This window comes from Panthera tigris, chromosome C1 (assembly GCF_018350195.1).
Source record: "Panthera tigris isolate Pti1 chromosome C1, P.tigris_Pti1_mat1.1, whole genome shotgun sequence".
Taxonomy (NCBI): domain Eukaryota; kingdom Metazoa; phylum Chordata; class Mammalia; order Carnivora; family Felidae; genus Panthera; species Panthera tigris.
In genome coordinates, this window is record NC_056667.1 from 24,307,451 (window position 1) to 24,327,445 (window position 19,995).

Here is a 19,995-nt window from a genome sequence, read left to right on the forward strand (position 1 = left end):
GAGCTTTGTTGAGTCTCAGGTGCCCAGGGAACATTCAGGGGCACATCCAGGAGGCAGCACATAGACATGCTATCGGATCATGTTTCCTGAGCCAAAGGCCGGGGCCCAAAGTCTGGCTAGTGACCTTACAGGGACAACGGACAGAGAAGGTTTTAAGTCAGAACCGACCCCAGGGAATCTGGGCTTCTGGAGGCTGTGAGATGAAGGTAAACAGAGCCAAGCAGTGCATGAGATCACCCAGGAAGTGCCCAGGCAGCGAGGAGCACTGTCGTTGGAGGGGCCCTGGGAAGGAGACTGGGAAGGAGCCAACAGAGAGGGAGAGGAAACACCCCCGAGGACAGAATCCTGGAGATCCTTGAAAAGGCAGGAATGACCACCACCAATAATACTCATAGCTGCTAGCATTGTTTACACCCCTGTTGTATGCCAAGCCCTGTGCCAACTGCTTTCCATACCTTAGCTCACGACCTGGTGACATGTGTACCCTCATTGTTCCTGTTTACAGAGGAGGAAACCCAGGGAGGCGGGGTGTTTATGGGAGCAGCAGAGGAGGAGGTCAGAACCAGCAGAAAGTGGCTCTCAGGATCTCAGAGGAGCATGGCAGTGCTAGGTTCAGCCAGAGGCATTCATAGAAGCTTCTGATGCTTCGGGTTTGTGAGGCACAAGTAGGATGTCAGCAGGGAGAGGCAAGGCAGCCACAGGCTCAGCACCCCAGGGACTCGACTCCCCAGCATCCTGGGTACCCTGGGATCTGGTTCGGTTGTCAGCGGGACCCGGGTCTGCAGCCTCCCTGCCAATCACGAGCCTTGAACCTGAGTCTGGATACTGAGGCACCTCAGGGGCGCTTCCCTAGGACCCACCATCCCACCAGTCACCAAATCACAGGGACCTGGATTCCAAAGATTCCCTTTCAACATTTTAGGCCGCTCAGCCCTTTTATTTCTTCCTCCCCCTCCCTCTTGCCTTGGTCTCTGTGAACGTGCGTGTGCGTGTGTGCGCGCGCACACGCGTGCATGTGTGTGCATGCGTGCGTGCGTGTGTGGGACTGGGGTGGGGTGGTTGTGTAACACGGCCAGGGCCCAGTCACTATCAGAGCTGTCTCTCCGGGGCTCAATTTCCCCAATAGCCATGCGGCGTGTCATCGGCTCACCTGCCTATCTCCCCCAGGCTTGATGAGGTCACCAGAAATTCAACCCGGTTGCTCTGAACCTCCCTAGCCTCTCCCTTCCCCCTTCCCTCCCCTCTTCCCAACTTTCAGTTTCTTTTCAGATCCTGGGTGCCACTGGGGAAGAGGCAGCCAAACCAGTGGAGTGTGGGTTGCTTACAACTTTCCAATCAAAATTCCCCACTCAGGGGAAGTCCCTTTCAAAGGGAAACTGAAAGCCTGTCCTAGTCCAGTCCCCAGTGCCACCCCTTCCTCTCCGCACTGCTCAGACCCCTCACTTCTCCCATCCAACCTCTTCCTCCAAATGATCTGGACCCACCCTGCAGCTTTGTGACCCCAGACGAGTCCCTCCCCTCACCGGGCCTCCCAGTGCACACTCTGTAAAATGAGGACCCTGGGTGTCACTTCAGGCTGTGGCCAGGGTTCAGCGAGGTGTTTTTGTGTTGAGGCAGTTGTAGTGATGAAGCGTCGCGTCCTTGCGGTGTGGCTGCAGGCCCTCTCTGAGCCTCGGTGTCCTCGTCTGTAAAGCGGGGATGATAATAGCCATGTCTTGGGGTTCCTGTGAGGTAAATGAGCTACGGCCACCAAGTGAGGCCCTTAAAACCGAGCACGTGGGGCGCAGAGCACAGGGGGAGCATCCAGCAATATTCGTAGGTGCAGTTGAGTGAAATCCTGGCCGAGGGCGTGGCACAAACTTGGCATTCACCAGTGTGCCCATTCCCTGGGCCTGGGGAGAGGAGGCAGGAGTCCAAGAGCTCCCTGAGATGACCTTGTGTCCCCTCCACCAACCTTCTTCTGGGACAGGTGGTAGAGGGCTGTTCTAAGGATGCTGACTTATGCAGAGGGATATTTATTTGGCTCGATCAATTCCTTACATGGCAACGGAGTCTTCCCAGAACCCAGAGGATTCTCTCCCTCTCTTCTTGCACCTCAGAAGTATCCCAGTGGGACCTCCTCTTAGTGACTTTTCCCAGAAAGACATGCTAGAAAGCCCCCCTCCAATACACACTTCATCTGTCAGTCCCCTCCTAGTCCCTTCGCAAATTCTCCTTCCTTCCGGTCTGCCCAGGGAGGTCTGATATCCTGGTGAGCCTCCCCGAGTGCTCCAGGTCATGCCTCAGAGAGATCAAGCTCCCGGCCTCATTTCCCACACACCCCCCCCACCCCCCGCCGAACTTTTTCTCTGGCTCACTGAACTTCAACTCTACTGGCTTTTCAGCTCCTCAGAGTATCAAGCTTCTCTCCCCTCAGGGCCTTTGAACATGCTGTTCCCTCAGCCTAGAATGCCTCTCTCCACTTCTCTACTTCCTGAATTTTTACTCTTCTCTTAAAGCCCAGAAACCCAGATCAAACCACTCCTGAGGACTTCCACGTTCCGCAGGAGGAAGAGAGGGCTCTCCCCACCACATACCCTATGGAATGGAGCCCCTCTGGGCCGAGGGTCCCCCTACTCTGTTGCCCAAGCCAGGAACCCAGCCTCCCACCTCAGGCTCATCATCCGCTCTCCACCCCCATAGCTGTGGTCCTTCTCACCTGTGCCTGGGCCTACAGCATTTCATCAGCTCCTTGTTTGTGTCTCTGTCCCAAGTCCAGCCTCTCTGGCTGTTCTCTTCTGTCTCCGGGTCACTTTCCAATAGAGGCTGCTCAGTAAATATTTATTGGTTGATGGAGTAGATGTGTGAAGGAAGGCACGAAGGAGTGAAAGAAATGTCAAATCAAGTATGTCCCTTTGGCTTTAAACCCTTTCTGTGGCTTCCTACTGCCCTCGGGATGTCTACACCTTATACGTAAGGTCTTCGCTATCTGATGCCCATGGTGCACTCTGGACTTTCCTCCGAGCCATAACCCTGCTCTCCTTCCTGCCTTTACACAGGCAGTCGCTCTGCTTGGATGGTCCTCCCTGCCGTGCAGCAGGGAAGCACTGGGTGGTTGCAGTCACCCAGGCAAGAGCCAGTGGGGGCCTGGGCAGTGTCAGCCAACACCAGCATTTCCGGAGCTGGGCCCGTTCTCAGTGCTGGGGCTTACGAGTGTAGCCTTGGAGTTAATGTTTGAGATGCCCATTAGAGTCCCCATGGAGACATCAGGCTGGCAGTTAACGGGTCCATGAGCCTACACTTAAGAATTTGGGGGTGTCCCAAATTTGAAGGCACACGATTCACCAGAGAGGAGTGGCTCAAGAAGACAACTCCAGGGACTCACCATTTAGACTCTGGGAGGGGAGCTGGCAGGGACATTCAGCTGATGGTCAGTGAGAAAGGAAGAGGTCCAGGAGCAGGGGTGTTCTGAACGCTGAGGGAAGCGATGGTTTCCAAAAGCAGTGAGCGACCCACCATGTCAAATGCTGCTAGAGGGTGGAGGAAGATAGAGGGAGAGAGGTATGGGTGGCGTTCAGGGGGCAAAAGGGGCGGGACTTAAGGAAGGACTAAGACTTGAGAGAGTGAGCCCCTGAGGAGGAAGGACGGAGCATGGCCAAATGCTGAAGGTCCAGCTTGGACAAATGACGGGAAGGAGGTGCCAAGCGGTCCATGGAAGCTTAGAGGAGGAGCAGTGGGTACGCTTGGGAACAGAGAGGTCAGTTTGGGACAGGTTGAGGCGAGGTGACTTTGGGATGTCATTAGGATCCATGGGTCTAGACAGAAATGTGTGTGTGTGGGGGGGTGGGGTGGGTGGGTGAGAGAGAGAGAGAGAGAGAGAGAGAGAGAAAGAGAAAGAGAGAGAGAGAGAAAGTCTATATGCTGATGACTGAAATCTCTGTCTCTAGCCTAGATCTCTCCAGAACTCCAGCTACCCTTGGAGATCAACCTGGGTGACCCACAAGGACATACAAAACAGGAAAACAGACTCTGGTAGTGTAGATGGGACAGAGTTGTTGGTGAGAAAACCAGGAAGAGACTGATCCAGATGAAAGTGATAGTGGCCGGAACTAGGTGAGGCCAGAGGGCAGGAGGAGAAGACAATATCCAGAGACAGTCAGGGAGCAGGGAGCACTAGAGACCGGGACTGGGTCCCATGTGGAGGGAGAGGGGCTGGAGGAGGAAGGGAGATGGTTCTAGGAGCCTGCTCCTTTGGGGAGCTAGAGTGGGGCTGCCCTGTAGTTACCTGTTTACATGACTGAGGCCCCCACCAAGGGCATGGGATGGGCCATATGTGGGTCTCATGGGGTTGGGAAGGGAGCTGGTGTTGACCATGAGTGGATGAGTTAGGATAGCAGCCCAAAGACTCCCTCCTCCAGCCATCAGCACCCTCTGAGGCCGGGCAGGATCCACTCTTGGCCTCAGTCTCAGGTAGGAGCCAGGAGAGTGTGTGAGGGGGAGCACAGGGAAAGGTGCCCTGAGGCCTTGGACCTAGTTGAGAGTCAGAGACTACTCATTCACCAGCATGGACCCTGAGACTCAGGGAAGGGGGTCTAGACCTGGAGATGCCATGAGGCGACCGTGTCCCTCCTTTGCTTTAAACCTGTCCTTGGCTCTCAACCTCCTCCTGGAGAATGTCCAACCCCTTGTCTTGGCGTTCAAGGTCTTTGAAGCTCCAGGCCCAGTTAGCCTCATTTTAGGCTGAGCCCACTGGCTGCCAGTCTCACAGTTCCCTCAGCGGGATGACCATTTCAGCCTGTATATGAAGGAAACTTCCTCCGTGCTGCCCACTCTGCCTGGAGTGCTGTTCCCTGTGTGTGCCTACTCAGTGCCTGCCTACCTGTTAAGATTTAGCTCGAGGAAGCCGTCCTGAAGTCTTTCCCGATCCATCGGAGGACTCACTGTGCCCCAGACAAACTAATGTCACCCTCCTGCAGCACTTTACTGAGCTGGCGTATGTGTCTGTCTTTCTCTAGCTATGGCACTGTGAGAGTCTAGACAGCAGGAGCCAGGTCTGGTTCATCTAGTCTGTGCCACAGAGGGGGCTCGGGGGGATCTGGGAGCAGGGGAAGGGTCAGGAGTGACCGCAGATGCCCTCCCAGCCCTGTGGGTTCAGTCTAATTCAGTGTGTGTGGGTGGGGAGAACCGAAATGATCATGCCCAAAGTAGAGAGAGCCAGAGAGAGGTGAAAACTGCTTTATTTGGGCAGTGAGGGGCAGAAACATGGAGATCCCAGGGGAGAAGGCAAACGTAGAGAATCTTCACGCACAGAGAGGGACATGGGGACTGTGCATTGTTCCCAGGACATCTTTCTGCTCATCGTGGCTCGGCACCAGTCAGCCTTGGGACAATCATGTGATGAACCTGAAGCCTGTCTCCCCAGATCCCTGGAAAACAGACATCCGTGACACTCCTCTGGAGCCCCGGGGCGCAGGGTGTGTACCTGGGCACTCCACACTGCCTGGTGTCACACGCAGCTCTGCCACCAACACTCTGGGTGTCCTTGGGCAAGTCATGTGATGGCTCTGAGCCTCAGTCTCCTCCTCTGAGGATAATGGAAATAATAATGGTATCCGCCTTGTAGGTTTGTGAAAAGTCTTAAAAAAGAAAACTCACGCCAAGTTTCAGCATAGTACCTGGCAGAGAGTAAATGAGCAATACGGATTTGTTACGATTATTACTATTCTGACAAGAGATCTGGGTTCTGGTCCCAGTTCTGCCCCGTTTTCCTCTCTGGGCCTGCTGGAATTTCTGTCTGTAAAATGGGGTGTTGAAGGACTCAGTGAGAAAAATGGCTGTGGCAGAGGCTTCTGAGATGAGTTATCACTCGGCCCCTCTGCGGTTCGCCTCCCCGGGGCTGCAGGAGGGTATTATTCCCACCGTGTTAGGTCTTTACTGGGTTCTCTGTCCAGGCAGGACTCCTCTGCCTGCAAGGCAGAATGAGAGGAAGGGCCGGGGCTCCCTTGGCAGGACTGTGGTTAGATAGCATGAGGGACTTCCTGCCGGGTTACAGGATGCTACTCTGGGAAGGAGCCAGAGGCTGTGGGACTCAGGCGGCCACGGGGAGGGCCTGCTTCCAGGGGGAATGGCCAGGCCAGGCTAGTTAGGTCAGAGTCCAGGGGGTGAATCAGATCGGCAGTGACCTCACTTCCAGAGACCCTGGAGGGCCGCTGTTTAAACCTGCCCTTCGATTCCCAAGATCACGGAGACAGCAAAGAGAAACAGAGACACAGCAAACAGGGAGACTCCAGGGCAGACAGCCAGAGGCAAGGGGCCACCCACTGAACGTAGGCTGTTCCCTCTGCTCAGAACACTCTTCCCAGGGTCTGGAGTGGCTGACCCTCATCCTTCACACCTTGACTGAGAGTTACCTTCTCAGACCAACCCATGCATTCATTCAACATTTACCAAGCCCTCCAAAAAACAAACAACAAAAATAAAAACAAAAAACCATTTACTGAGCCTCAATTATGAGTCAGGCACTGTTCTAGATAAGACAAAGTCCCTGCTCATTCCATATAAAGCAGCTGGCCCAGCTTGTTCTTCTCAAGCACAGCACACTGTTTATCTCTGACTTCTTTTTATTGTCGGTCTCTCTAACCAGAATGTAAGCCCCATGAGGGCAGGGACTTCAGTAGTTCGTTTTGCCAGTGTGAACCCGATGACTCGGAATATAAACCTGGCACAAACTAAAATAGGCCCTTGATAAGTATTTGTTGAATAAATGAATGGACATAGAGATCAGAGATGGATACCCAGAGAAACGGAGCCACGCTCAGCGGTGGGCACAGATATTCAGAGATACGCATCATAGGATGACTGCCAGGATGGTGCCTTCAAGGCAACCAGAGCTTTCCTTTCTCTTAGGTTGCTAGGCAGGAGACTTGTTTGGAATGCTGTTTTACCTTTATTATTATTACTATTGTTTTAAAGTAGTCTCTATGCCTAACGTGGGACTCCAATTCATGAGCTTGAGATCAAGAGTTGCATACTCTGCTGACTGAGCCAGTCAGGTGCCCCTCTGTGTATTTTACCCTTTTTTAAATCAATTTATTTTGAGGGGTGCCTGGGTGGCTCAGTTGGTTAAGTGCCCGACTCCAACTCCGGCTCAGGTCATAAACCCGCTGTTCTGAGTTCGAGCCCCACATCGGGCTAGCTGCAGTCAGCACAGAGCCTGCTTTGGATCCTCTGTGGTGCCTCTCTCTCTGTCCCTCCCTTGCTCATGCTCCCTCTCTCTCAAAAACAAATAAACATTAAAAAAATTGAGTTTATTTATTTTGAGAGAGAGCAAGTGAGCAGGTGAAGGGCAGAGAGAGAGAGAGAGAGAGGGAGGGAGAGAGAAACTCCAACTGGCTCCACGCTGTCAGTGCAGAGACGGACACAGGGTTCGATCTCACTGAACATAGAGATCATGACTGGAGCAGAAATCAAGAGACCCACGCGCAACCGACAGAGCCACGCAAGCGCCCCTGCCTATTTTACATTTTTAGGTGCCTTTTGATGAACAGAAATTTTAATAGTCAAATCCATCAACCTTTTAGATTCTGTATATATATATATATATATATATATATTTACATAAATACATATATATATATATATATATATATATATATATATATTTAAGTAACCTCTATACCCAGTGTGGGGCTGGAACTCACAACCCAGAGATCAAGAGTCACACGCTCCAGTGACTGAGCCAGCCAGGGGCCCCAGATCCGTCAATCTTTTAAAAAAACTGTTTGTGGTAGAGAAAGGAACGGATGGGTAACCCCGCAGAGTCCCACAGCCGCCCTAGGGGCCCTTCGCATCGTGGCTCAACCCTCCAGGTCCTGGAGCCTGGGAGGGAACGGCTGCTGAGGACCCACTAGGTGCTCACACCTTGCTCTTCCCCCACCTCACCGCTAGGCCCCGCCTCTGCAACCGCTTTCCCCAGGGGTCCCGCCCCTATCGGCCGCGCCCTCTCTTGGCCCCTCCCCTCACCGGTTCTCACGGGCGCAGGGGAACTAGATGTCTCTTCCTCTTGCCCAGAAATTGATAGTTAATATTCTGCCATCGGTGCTTCCATCTGGAGGGAGGGAAAATTGGACAGACAGGATAGGGGCAAGGCTCCGCCTCCCTCCGGGTCTACGCCCATTCGGCATAGCCCCGCCCCTTCCCTCGGCTCTCAGCAGCCTCAGGCCCCGCCCTTCCTACTCAGTGCCGCCCCCTCCTCCCGCTCCCAGGCACCCTCAAGCCCAGTCTATCCAACCCCTGACAGGCCCTGGGCTCTGGGGATGCGCTCTTTCGCTCAGGCCCCACCTCCCACCCGCGCCCCGCTCCCGCCCCACCCCTCCAGGGCCTCGGCCCCGCCCCGCGCGCTCACGTGAGGCGCGGGCGCGCGCTGTAGCAACTGGGCCAGCGCGCCGAGGGTACGTCTGCCAGGCCGGTGGCCCCCGGCAGCAGCAGCAGGTTCCGCGCTGGCCAGCGCCAGGCGGCGCCCGGCGGGCGGCGACGCTGCGGGCTCAGCCAGTAGTCGCCCAGGCTGCGGCGGGAGGCAGGCGCCGGCAAGGCCGGGCCCCGGCAGCCCCAGAAACACAACTCCTGGTCCAGGCGGTGCGGGGGCGTGGCCCGGGGCCGTCTGCGGGGGGAAACGGGGCAGCAGTCACCCCAGAGCACGACGCGCGAGGAGAAGGGAGCCGCCTCGGATCAGACGCGGCGGGGCGGGGGTCAGAGTCACTCTTGGTCGACACTTTAGAGGGACGGGGAGGGACATTGGAGGGGTTGCATCGGGGCACTCAGGCCTGGACGCCTCCTCCCCCGGCTGCGGGACCAGACCCCTTTATCCCGCCAGCGCCCTCCCCGGGGCCCCCTCACCGGGACAGAAGAAAATTCACTACGAAGTGGGCAGTCTCGGTGAATAGCATGGCGTCCAGCCCGCCTGGCCCTGCTTCGGCCTCTTAAATACCTGCCGGGGGTGGAGGGGGAGGCCTGAAAGCCCATAGTCCCCCCGGGACGGCTGTTTTTAGCAGGAGGCGTCAGCTGGCAGAGCAGGGTGGGGGCAGCACCAGCCCCCTCGGGCGGGTGGGGTCTGATCTATGGTCTGACTTCACCAGCTGCTTTGGTGGGAGGGGGCCAGGCACCAGATACCCAGGATCTCCCGAGACGCTCCTCCCCACCCCATCCCCCCCAGGACCGAGGACAGAAGGGCAGAGGCAGCAAGAGGGGGCGGATGGCAGTAAGGTCAGCTGCCAGTTAAACTGTGCCCATGCCACCCAGGCAGACCCCTGATGGCATGCTCAGGCAGAACCCGCACCTCAAAACGTGGCCCTGCTCCCAGGCTTGAGTCCTCTACCTCTGCCTCCCATGACCCTTATGAGAGCCTTTTCCCTTGCTCCAGGGCACTTTCAAATGTCAGAGGCAGAAGGCTCCTCAAGCAACACTAGTTCAGGGTTCTTATCTGGAGACATTCTATGAGTGAACTTCTGGGGATCCAGGACCCCCTAAACTGTCTCAAAGTTCCAAATACACATATATTTCTGGGAAGAATTTAGAAAGGATCTGTGACAGCATCTCCCCCCCTCCCCCACGCCTCCCCCCAAAAAGTTAAAAGCCCTCGATCTGGTCTAACACACTCTTTTGGGAGGGGAAACTGAGGTTCAGAGAGTGGCAGAAAAAAAGCCAAAAGAAAAACCCAGGCCTCATACTACTCTGCCTGCCCCTCCAAAGGGTGAGGCAGCTCCTCTGTGCCCTTGTTCTGGTCAGAGCATGGGGTTCAGGGCTCAGAGCTCAGGGCTCAGAGCCCAGGCTGGGCCCTGCTCCCCGACCCCCTGGGGATCCTGAGGAACGTGCTGGCCCAGCTCCCTTTCCCACACTGCCAGTTTGGGCTATTTCCCCCCCAGTGACTCACACTGGCTGCTGGGGAGAGTGGGCAGCTGTTCCGAGCCCCCAGGGCCCAGTACAGGCCCTGACTTGCCCCCCAACTGTGCAGCCATATTTGGGGATTTTTCCTCCCTTAGGGAATCTTCCCTGCCTTTATCCCTTCCTCTTTTCTCCATCTCCAACCTCTCCCTCCCTGATGGCTCCTTCCCAGCAGCAAACAAACAGGCTCTAGTCTTTCCTATCTTTGAAAAAGAAGAAAGCCCTCCTTCAACCCCATGTCCTTCTCCAGCTCCCCTTCACAGCCAACATTCTTGAAAGAGTTGTGTACACACGCTGTTTCCACTTCCTCACTCAGCCCCTACAATCTGGCTTCCTCCCCCACCATTCCACAGGAACGCTCGCTCGTCAAGGTCACCACTGACCTTCTTGTTGCTAAATTCGAGGGATGCTCGTGAGTCTTTATCTGACTTGACCCTTTAGCAGTGGCTGACTTCAATACAAATACTCCCTCCTACTTGAAATACTTTCGTGTTCTTGTTTTTCTGGACACTGTGCACTCTTGATTTTCTTGCCGTCTTACTGGTTGCTGCCACATGGCAAATTTCTCATCCTTTGCTTACTGCCTAATCAGGTCCCAAGGGGATCTCATTGGTTCCCGTGCCTTGGGTGTCCACCCATGTCAGAGACTCACTTCTCTCTTTCAGCTCTGATCTGTCTTCTCTGCCCTACACCTGTCTCCTGGACATCCCTTCCCCCACCCCCCTCCCCCTCCCCCCAGGTGCCCCACCTCACAGGAAACATGCCCCATACCTGCCTTCCCTCCTATGTTCCTTAGCTTGGTCATTTTCTTGGTCGCCAGGACCAAAAATCTGGGTTTTTTTTCTAGGCTCTTCTCTCTTTCATATTTAAGCAGCTATGAAATCCTGTCCTCTCCAGAACATTTTATTTTATGTTCAAGCTTATGTATTTATTTCGAGAAAGGAGAGAATCTTGAGCAGGCTGTCAGTGCGGACCCTGATGGGCTCGAACTCACAAACTGTGAGATCATGACCTGAGCTGAAGTCAAGAGTCAGATGCCTAATGACTGAGCCACCCAGGGCCCTTGCATTTAAAAAATCCCATTGCTTCTATTTCCATTGCTAATGAATGCCTGGTCCAACACCGTTGCCTTTCACCTGGGAGGACACGGCAGCCTCCTGACTGGTCTCCCTGTTGCTACTCTCTATCCCTTTATGTGGCCTGTTCCCCACAAAGCAGCCAGCGTTGTATTTCCAAAACATGAGTACGTCCCTCTGGACAGTGTCTTCAGCACCAAGCTCACCCTTGGCATGCACCAATCACAGTGCCGGGGACATTTCCCACCTCCATGTCCTTGCCTGGGTAACTGCTGCTCATCTGAGATTCACTGGGGGAACCATTCTGGGTCTCCTAGCTGGTTCTGTTCCTTCTCCACACAGCACTGGGGCCTCTCCCCTATGGACTTACCGAGCATTCACTAGCTCGTCTAATCTGCAGACATCCTACAAACTCCTGAGCCTGGCCATTCTAGGCCCCTGGGATGTCAGGATGAACACGACACAGCCCCTGCCCTCAGTGAGTCCACAGTGCGATGGGGGAAAACAGACATTCGTCAGGCATCAAGGAACAGATAAGCAGGCGCTATGAGAGGGGAAGGACCGGTGGTCAGAGGAGGCTTCCTTGAGAAGTGACAATTGGTGGATGTCTGAAGGGTAAGTGGGGTTGGGAGGGAGGCTATTCCAGGCAGAAGGAACCGCGTGCTGAAAGGTGGGAAGAGCGTTATGTGAATTGCTGAGGCGTGTCTAGTGCTTTCCATGTGCTTTTCTCTCGAAGACCAGATCGAGGCCCAAGAGGTAGAAGGCTGCTGAGAAGGCCTCGGAGGAGGCAGAGGGGAGGAGAAAGGGGAAGTTGGGTCAGAGCCCGGATGTGATGGGGTTTCAGGAAAGTGGCATCTGGGGTTTCCTCAGAGTCTGGAAATTCCACTGTCTCTGCTCCACCTTGAGACCCCCCAATTCTGAGATGCTCGGACTCAGGGGCCCAGTCCTCGGAAATCCTCTCGAGGCTCTCTAGGGGCTGTGCTTCTATATCTGAAGTGCCACATCCATTAATGGGTACCTGAGACTCAACAGCCCCCAATGTCAGGGTGCACCAATCACGAGCTGGCCGAATGCCCATTACCTGTGTGATCCCATGAAGTCCTCACAGTAACCCTTGGAGGCACATAACTCCTTCATCCCCCTTGTACAATGAGACTTCCAGAGCTGAAGGAACTTGCTCAAATTCCCACAGCTAACACGAGGCAGAATGAGGATTTGAACCAAAGTTTGACTGACATCAGACACTGCTTTTAACTCTGTGCTATATTAAGCCTGTCGACCCCCTGGTTGATCGGCTCAGTGAGGGGAGGAGGCTTTGTGGGGTATTTGCTTGTGGTTGGGGTGGCTGCCCCCCTCCCCCCCATATCAAGCAACGGGAAATGGTAGTACTGACGTCAATTGTTGCCATGACGATACAGCAACCTTTTCCCTGCCATCTCCATGGTAACCTGGGGGTCCATCTGTACTTCGCCCCCTCCTTCTAAAAGGGGTTCCTTTAGGGAGGGGCTAGCTAATAGGGCGCCTGAGAGGCGAGTCAGGGGAAGCAGTGATTCGAGCATGCCCCTTTCCCCAGATGCCTCCCTATTCCTTGGGCCCAGAGAATAAAGTTGGAATCTGGGGGTCCTGCTTTGGGGTCTAGGGACGGCTTTACCCTCGAGGGTGAAGGAGGCAGCTCTCCCTTTTCCACCTGGGGATTCCCCTGGAAATGTCCCCCGACCAAGTTCCTAAGTTCATGAGCGGAACTGCTGGGAAGTTGGCAGAGGAAAGCGAAAAGGGATTCCCCAGTCCTCTCCAAGGCTGGACATGGCCCAGCCCCTGGGGACATGACTGGCTTGGCTCTCTGCTGCCCCTTGGAGCCAGAGGTAGGGGCAGCAGCAGCAGCAGCAGCCTCTCTTGCTGAAGTGCTACCTGTGCCAGAGATTCCTGCCTGGTGCTGTACATGCATGAAACCTTCCAGCAGGTGTCATTAACCCCATTTTACAGATTTGGAAATGGAGACTCTGAAGGGCTAAGTAACTAGCCTAAGTTTGCACAGCTAGTAAATGGCAGAGTCAAGACTCAACTCTAAGACTACAATTTAGGCCAGTGGCTTTTCTGGAGGCTGCAGGGCGGGGGGCGAGGCGGGGAGGTCAGGGAGGAAGAAACAGAGAACAGGATGGAAAAGGAGAAGAGAAATAGGAGAGGGAAGTGACTCAGGATGGAACCTGTCATGCTCCCTTGTCAGCTACAGAAAAAAAGCTCAAATTCAAGGCCTCCTTGATCCAGCTTGTCTTCTGTTAACTCGTCACTGGATCCCCTGAATTCTGAGCTCTGCAAGGGCCAGGAATCTGTCAGAATCAAGCCTGGTTCTCAGCACCTGGTGTAGCCCAGAGAGGTAGGTGTTGGTAGAAGCTGACTGAACTGACTTCCTGGAACTCACCCTCTGCTTTCCTGCCTCCAGGCCTTTGCCGGAGAAGTTCCCTCCATCTAGTGGAGCTAACCAGCCCCAGGGTCTGGCCCATCTGCAAGGTCTGTGTTTGAAATCTTTGCATCACTCATATATGTGGGGTGGCTGGCAGCAAATCTTTTTTAAAGGAAAGGAGGATCGAGAAGACGGGAGAAAGGAAAATAGGAAGGATTTAGCGTCTTGGGGCTGGCAAAGTCCATAGAGATCCGTTGGTGCCTTTTTGGTAAAATTAAAGTTTATTTATTTATTTAAATAATCTCTACACTCAGCGTGGGGCTTGAACTTACAACCCCAAGATCAAGAGTGACCGAGCCAGCCAGGCACTCCCCCGACCCGCTTTTTTTTTTTTTTTTTTTTTTTTCAGTGAAGAAGGGACTTGCCTGAGTGAGGCTTTCCACCTGCTAGGCTATGTGAGTTCCAAAAGGGCCAGTATCTGTGTCCTTCAAGTTCACTCTGAATCCCCAGTGCCCTGCACAGGCCTGGCTGGTAGATTTGTATTGGCCGAGTGAGGGGCAGGGCCTGAGCTAGAACCCGGTGGCCTGACTCCTGGTCACACTGTCCAAGGCTCCTCAATGCCACAGAACGGAGTTGTCACCCTGGCTCCCGCAACTCTCTGTCTCTTCTTTTCAGGCTTCTTTTCCTCCAGGTATACCTGATCTTTGCATAAGCTCTCTCTGCTCCTGGAATTTTTCTCCATCTCTGCCCATTATTTTCTGGTGATGCTCTCAGTCACCTGGCCATGCTTCTAACTCCAGGGTAGGCTCACGGCTGGCCCAGCTCATCAGTTATAATCTCCCATTTCCCTGATAATGGTAACTGGCCAAAGGAGTGTGCATGTGACTTAAGAAGGGCCAATCACTGCCCTTCCCAAGGTCAGGTAAACTGAGACTGGGAGAAAGCACTCTCCCTTCCAATTGCAGATTTCCAAACAGCAGCAGCCGTGTTTCCTGCCCAGAGGAGATAATCAGGGATTAGAGAGGAACAAAAGGGGGCAGTCCTAGTGGGCCCAGCCAACATCCTGGTTCCTACAGTTCTTCCTTTAAGTTTAGGGATGTGGAAAGCTTATATCCTTCCCCAGCCACTTGAAACAATCCATTCCTTTTTGGCATAAGTTAACTTTAGTTGCCTGCAAAGGAGAGACCTTATCAATACAGAGGCCAATAATTTTTTTTCTCTCTAAACTTACAGTGGCCTCCTAAGGAGGAGGGGTACTGTTTCCAGGGAAGAAGGCCCTTTTTCTGCAGAGCAGCAGCCCAGGTTGTTAGGCTGAGTAGGGCCTGCCTGGAGTTTGTTGGGGATGGAAACAGCTGGATTACTCCACTTAATAGAGAGTATTGAGAACCCTGGGGGCTCTCTAGGAATTAAGGGTGGAGGAGGAGAGGAATAAAGGGGAGAGTGAAACCAGCACTGTGGCCTGAAGCCAGGGATTCTCCTGGTGGGTGAAAGAGAAAGAGAGGCATGGAAGGGCTTTTAAGAACTAGGGTGTTTGAAGGACCAGGCAGTGGATGGTCAAGTCTAAAGTCCTCACTTCGAAGTAGACCCTTTCTTGGCAAACATTCTCTCCTCTTTATTACTATTATTTTTTCTAATGTATATCTTTTTTAGGGGCACCTGGGTGGCTCAGTCCGTTAAGCATCCGACTTTGGCTCAGGTCATGATCTCATCATGGTTCGTGGGTTCGAACTCCGCATCGGGTTCTGTGCTGGTTGGTGCAGAGCCTGTTTGGGATTCTCTCTCTCCCGCTCTCTCTCTGTTCCATCTGTGCTCTCTCTCTCTCTCAAAATAAATTAAATTTCAAAAAATAATAATGTATTTAAATTTTTTTTTTTTAAGTTTTAATTTAAATTCCAGTTAGTTAACCTACAGTGTACTTAGTTTCAGGTGTGCGATATACTGACATCCTGTTCTCTTGTAATAAGTCTCCTACATTTGGGACTGCCTGGGAGAGAAATTGTGTGGAGATTGACAATGGTGGTCCTTTTGGGTGACTGTGGAATTCTGAAGTGCTCTAGGGAGGACTGGGACTTCTACCCCATGTGGAGTAGGGGTGTTAAGTCATTTGTACTTTGATTTCAGGGGGCAGGAGACTGAACCTGACTTTTGGGTTACGTATATTTTTTCCAATATTAAAATAATCCAGGCTCATTAAAACAAAATTGGAAAGTGGAAAATACTTGTTCAGTTCAATGTCACACTTCCAGGCAGCCTTGGGTCATGGACCCCCTCTTCCCCCCACCCTCCCCATGGATGTAAATTTTAGAGTATTAAGTCAGAGGATACTGAGGAGTGTGCTAGCCTATCCACCTATCATCTGGGGGAACCCTGGGAAAGTCTCTCAAGGCTCAGTTCCCCCACCTATAAAATAGAAATGAGAAATCAAAATCTTTCTTTAAAAAAAAAAATTGCTGTGGTTCCTAGAGTTCTTCTTTTTTAAATGTTTATTTATTTTTGAGAGACACACAGAGCACAAGCAGGGGAGGGGCAGAGAGAGAGAAGGAGACACAGAATCCGAAGCAGGCTCCAAGCTGTCAGCACAGCCTGATGTGAGTCTAGAACCCGCAAGCTATGGGATCGTGACCTGAGCCAAAGTCCGATGCTCAATGGACTGAGCCACCCAGGCTCCCAGAAATCAAAGTCTTTCAAACGATTTCTTTCCCTATCTTTTTCTGGTCCCACCTCTCCTAGGAGAAATCAAAGCTCTAGATGGCCTAGGAGGCCCCTAATCCCTCCAACAAAGCCAGAGGTGCCCAGGGTCACAGAACAGCAGGTAGCAAAATCTAATTCCATCTTGGGAGAATTAAATGGGCCTAGTGTGGGCTGCCATTCTCTTTATTCTAAGTTGTCTGTCCAACCTCTCCAGTCCAGAGCTTCTCGGGACCCCCAGAATGCAGCACAGCTATGCCAATTTCAATGGAGAACCAAGGAGAGGGATGAGAAGGACGACGGCAGGGGGTAAGGTTGCCCTGGAAGGGGTCAGGACCAGTAAGAAATGGGGGAAAGGCTTGGCGAGGACTGGGAGGGCGGACCTCTACGGCTAGGTCAGAGGGAGGAGACAGCCGAAAGGAAGGTGCTATTGGATGGGGCAGAGCAATTTGCGGGCCGATCGACGGGATAGACATACACGGCCAGCCTGGAGTGGAAAGAAGAGTTTATGCTGTGCTTTATTAAAATGTGCATCATTCTTTTATTTTAAAATGTGCATCATTGTCTCGTGCTCGGCGCGCGCGACCTCAGCGTGGTGGCCCGCGGCGGGCCTCGTCCCGCCCGGCTCCCGGGGAGCCGCCGTGCGCAGGCGCCCTCAGGTGGCGCGGGCCCGGGGGCTCCCGCCCATGGCCAGGTAGACGTCGATGGGCACGTGCAACAGTGTCAGGCAGTGGCAGCCCGGGCAGCGTCGAAGCGGCCTGGGGAAAGCGGGACCCGGCCGATGCTGCTGGGAACGCGCCCAGGGAGTGCACCCGGGCCCCGCCGAAGGGGTTCCGGCGAGGCTGCGGGGCCCTGACGCGGGGGCGGGGACCTGGGGAGGGAAAGAGGATTCGGGCCGCCGGGAGCTTCGCGCGGCGGAGAGGGCGGGGGCGGCGGAGGGGGTCGCGGGAGGGCGCCGGTCTCACCTGACCGGGTTGTGCTCCGTGGCTACCGGCTCCGGGCTGTCCTGGGACTCGGGGGCGGCGGCAAGGCCAGGGGAGTCTCCGGCCTCAATGGGGAATCTCCGACCCTGCGAGGGCTCCTGGGCACTCATGTCCAGGCCCCGGGGCGCTCTGCGCGGGCAGTGGCGGTCAGGCCGCTCCCGGGCCGCCGGGCGCCCCCTGCCCGCGCCCGCCCCCTGGGCCGTTGCTCACCTGCCGGAGGCCGAGGCCGGTCCCAGGCTGGAAGCAGCTGCCCGACCCCTGGCCGCGGGAGGACGCTCCGGTCCAGGCGGAGCCCGGCAGGTGTCTGCGGCGCGCCACGGCCCGGGCGTCGAGGGGGCGGGCTGCATTGTGATCCGGGCCGCGGCGCGCTGACCTCACAGAGCCCGTTCCTCCCGTCGGGAACCTCCAGCCGTCCTGGGCTGCCCGGCACTCCGCGCCGCAGCGAGGCCGGGCTGGAGGGCCTTTGCCATGGCGCCTCGGCACTGGGTCGGGCAGGTTCCCCGCAGTCCGATCCGGGCGCAGGAGGCGGCGGCAAGCAGCCGCGAGGCGGCGTCCAAAAGGAGCCCGTCATCCCTGGAGACGCGCAGACGTCCCGGGGCGCCCCCGGGAGGGCTGCGACTCCCTGCCTGGCGCGGGGGCGGGGGCGCAGCAGGGACTTAGCCCATACTGGATTTGGTAGTGGTGATGGTGAGGACAGGTAAGGGCTCTGCCCATTTTGGCCAAAGGGTCACACAGCATTTACATCACAATTGGGCCGGAGTTTTAAAATGTCTGGTCCTCTCCCTCCCCACCACCCGTGGCTGCTGTGTCCAGACGGAGAATGTTCTAGCGTGGGGACGGCTGCGGATGAAGTCCTTGGGGGGAAAAGGAGCAGGCCAAGGGCGATGGTGGAGTAGAGCTGCCTCACAGAGGCAGCATGAGCTGAGAGGGTGACAGGAAGGAAGGAGGCGCTAGACAGCATGGAGGACTTTCTGCTCTCCAGTGGGTACCAGCTGGGCAAGACCATTGGGGAAGGGACCTACTCAAAAGTCAAAGAAGCATTTTCCAAAAAACACCAAACAAAAGTGGCAATTAAAATTATAGACAAGATGGGAGGGCCGGAAGGTGAGCTGGGGCCCCTTTGGAGAAAGGGAGGGCTGGTTGAGGTGGGTGGACACTTCCACCAGTGGGAAGGAACATCCCCACCTCCCCTTTAGTCTGCAACCAAGGAATCCCAAGAGTTTGTGGCTCTGGTGGAGGTCAGCGGGGAACAAAAGGATGCTGTGAGTCCAGGAACATCACACCCTCCGAAACCCAAAATTTAAGTGGCAGTTAGTGAAGGGTCCTTAGAACCAGAAGCCCAGCCTGCCGGCCTTCCCTGTTCTAGGAGGGGGACAGAGACAGGCAGAGAGACCATGGCCTGGGCTGGTGGAGGGCAGGAGCTGTTGCCAATGCAGTTAGGGATGGGAAAAAGGAAGACCGGGCTCATGGGAAGAACCGTGGGTCAGGAGGCAGGGGTGTGAGGAGATGGCAAATCAGGCCTCATAACTGAGATTCAGTGTTTTTTTCTAAAAATCCCCAAAGCACTTTGATATCCATGGTCTCACAGGCGGCTCACAACAGTCCTTGAGGATGGCCTGGAGTAGTTCCTTTGAATAATATATTAACTACAAAAATAATAGCAGTGAACATTCTTTGCAACGTCCAAGTAGCTAGACATTTAAGACTGTTAATGGGAACCAAGGCACAAGACCCAGACATGCTGGGCGGAGAAACTGGAAGGAGGGGACAGGAGTGAAGGGTTATGCCCTCCTGGACTTGAGATCCCATCTCTTTTCTCGTTTCCTCAGAATTTATCCAGAGATTCCTGCCTCGGGAGCTCCAGATTGTCCGTACCCTGGACCACAAGAACATCATCCAGGTGTATGAGATGCTGGAGTCTGCTGACGGGAAAATCTACCTGGTGATGGAGCTGGCTGAAGGCGGGGACGTCTTTGACTGTGTGCTGAATGGGGGGCCACTTCCCGAGAGCCGGGCCAAGGCCCTCTTCCGTCAAATGGTCGAGGCCATCCGCTACTGCCATGGCTGTGGTGTGGCCCACCGGGACCTCAAGTGTGAGAACGCCTTGTTGCAGGGCTTCAACCTGAAGCTGACTGACTTTGGCTTCGCTAAGGTGTTGCCCAAGTCACGTCGAGAGCTGAGCCAGACGTTCTGCGGCAGCACAGCCTACGCCGCCCCCGAGGTGCTGCAGGGTATTCCTCACGATAGCAAGAAGGGCGACGTCTGGAGTATGGGCGTGGTCCTGTACGTCATGCTCTGTGCCAGCCTACCTTTTGATGACACAGACATCCCCAAGATGCTGTGGCAGCAGCAGAAGGGGGTGTCCTTCCCCACTCATCTGGGCATCTCAGCCGAATGCCAGGACCTGCTCAAGCGGCTCCTGGAACCAGACATGATCCTCCGGCCTTCAATCGAAGAAGTTAGTTGGCATCCATGGCTAGCAAGCACTTGATAAAAGCAATGGCAAGTCCTCCCCAATAAAGCAGGGGGAGAAAGCAAACCCAAAAACGCGCTTCTAAAATGGTGATATATATTTTACACTTTAAGTTTACTTGTGTCCTAAAACTTACCTACACCTTCCCCGGCCTTCTCTCTCTCTTTCCCTTGAAATATCTTCGTGGAACCACAGGGCCTCATTCAGACTTCCCTTTTATTACAGCTAACAAGTGATTTGCACACAGGCGTTTTAACTAAAGTTAATTAAAAACAGACCCCAGAATCATACATGTACAGGGGGAGGAGAGGAGAAAAATGACCAAGAGCAGCTGGAACCACTGTTGCTGCAACTTCCTTTCCGAATAAAAGCAGAAGCGTTGGGAATGCAGAAGTGATCTCTTGACTCCTTGTCTTGGTAAGAGGCCTATTGGGAGCCCTATCCCTGCCTCATCCC

At 54.5% G+C, this 19,995-nt stretch overlaps 3 protein-coding genes and 1 long non-coding RNA gene across 8 annotated transcripts; 2 read left to right on the forward strand and 2 right to left on the reverse strand.

Annotated features, from left to right (window-relative positions):
- Positions 1-5,200: 5,200 nt before the first annotated feature.
- On the reverse strand, positions 5,201-12,330 carry LOC122241153 (U1 small nuclear ribonucleoprotein C-like). Of its 4 annotated transcripts, XM_042996305.1 has the most exons (5): positions 12,076-12,330; positions 8,875-8,965; positions 8,384-8,638; positions 8,002-8,086; positions 5,201-5,405 (listed from the first exon to the last, which is right to left on the reverse strand). In XM_042996305.1, the coding sequence occupies exons 1-4, from the start codon at positions 12,129-12,131 to the stop codon at positions 8,060-8,062; spliced, it is 429 nt and encodes a 142-aa protein (XP_042852239.1). In that variant the 5' UTR covers positions 12,132-12,330; the 3' UTR covers positions 5,201-5,405; positions 8,002-8,059. The 4 variants fall into 4 exon arrangements, 3 of the variants coding, with proteins under 3 accessions (XP_042852239.1, XP_042852240.1, XP_042852241.1); XR_006221145.1 differs by lacking the exons at positions 8,875-8,965; positions 12,076-12,330 and adding an exon at positions 10,302-10,370; XM_042996306.1 differs by lacking the exon at positions 8,875-8,965 and having other exon boundaries at positions 12,076-12,321.
- LOC122241155 lies at positions 11,001-16,567 on the forward strand. Its single transcript, XR_006221146.1, has 3 exons — positions 11,001-11,609; positions 13,435-13,502; positions 16,306-16,567. It is a non-coding gene; the product is annotated as an uncharacterized LOC122241155 (long non-coding RNA).
- Positions 16,568-16,576: 9 nt separating this feature from the next.
- FAM229A (family with sequence similarity 229 member A) lies at positions 16,577-17,558 on the reverse strand. Its single transcript, XM_042996308.1, has 3 exons — positions 17,277-17,558; positions 17,049-17,195; positions 16,577-16,841 (listed from the first exon to the last, which is right to left on the reverse strand). Exons 1-3 carry the CDS (start codon positions 17,411-17,413, stop codon positions 16,739-16,741), a joined length of 387 nt encoding a protein of 128 aa, XP_042852242.1. The 5' UTR covers positions 17,414-17,558; the 3' UTR covers positions 16,577-16,738.
- A 33-nt stretch (positions 17,559-17,591) lies between these two features.
- Positions 17,592-19,613, forward strand: TSSK3 (testis specific serine kinase 3). 2 transcript variants are annotated; one of them, XM_042996304.1, is made up of 2 exons: positions 17,592-17,763; positions 18,896-19,613. In XM_042996304.1, the coding sequence occupies exons 1-2, from the start codon at positions 17,751-17,753 to the stop codon at positions 19,555-19,557; spliced, it is 675 nt and encodes a 224-aa protein (XP_042852238.1). In that variant the 5' UTR covers positions 17,592-17,750; the 3' UTR covers positions 19,558-19,613. The 2 variants fall into 2 exon arrangements, with proteins under 2 accessions (XP_042852238.1, XP_007092480.1); XM_007092418.3 differs by lacking the exon at positions 17,592-17,763 and adding an exon at positions 17,825-18,170.
- The last annotated feature ends 382 nt before the right edge of the window (positions 19,614-19,995 follow it).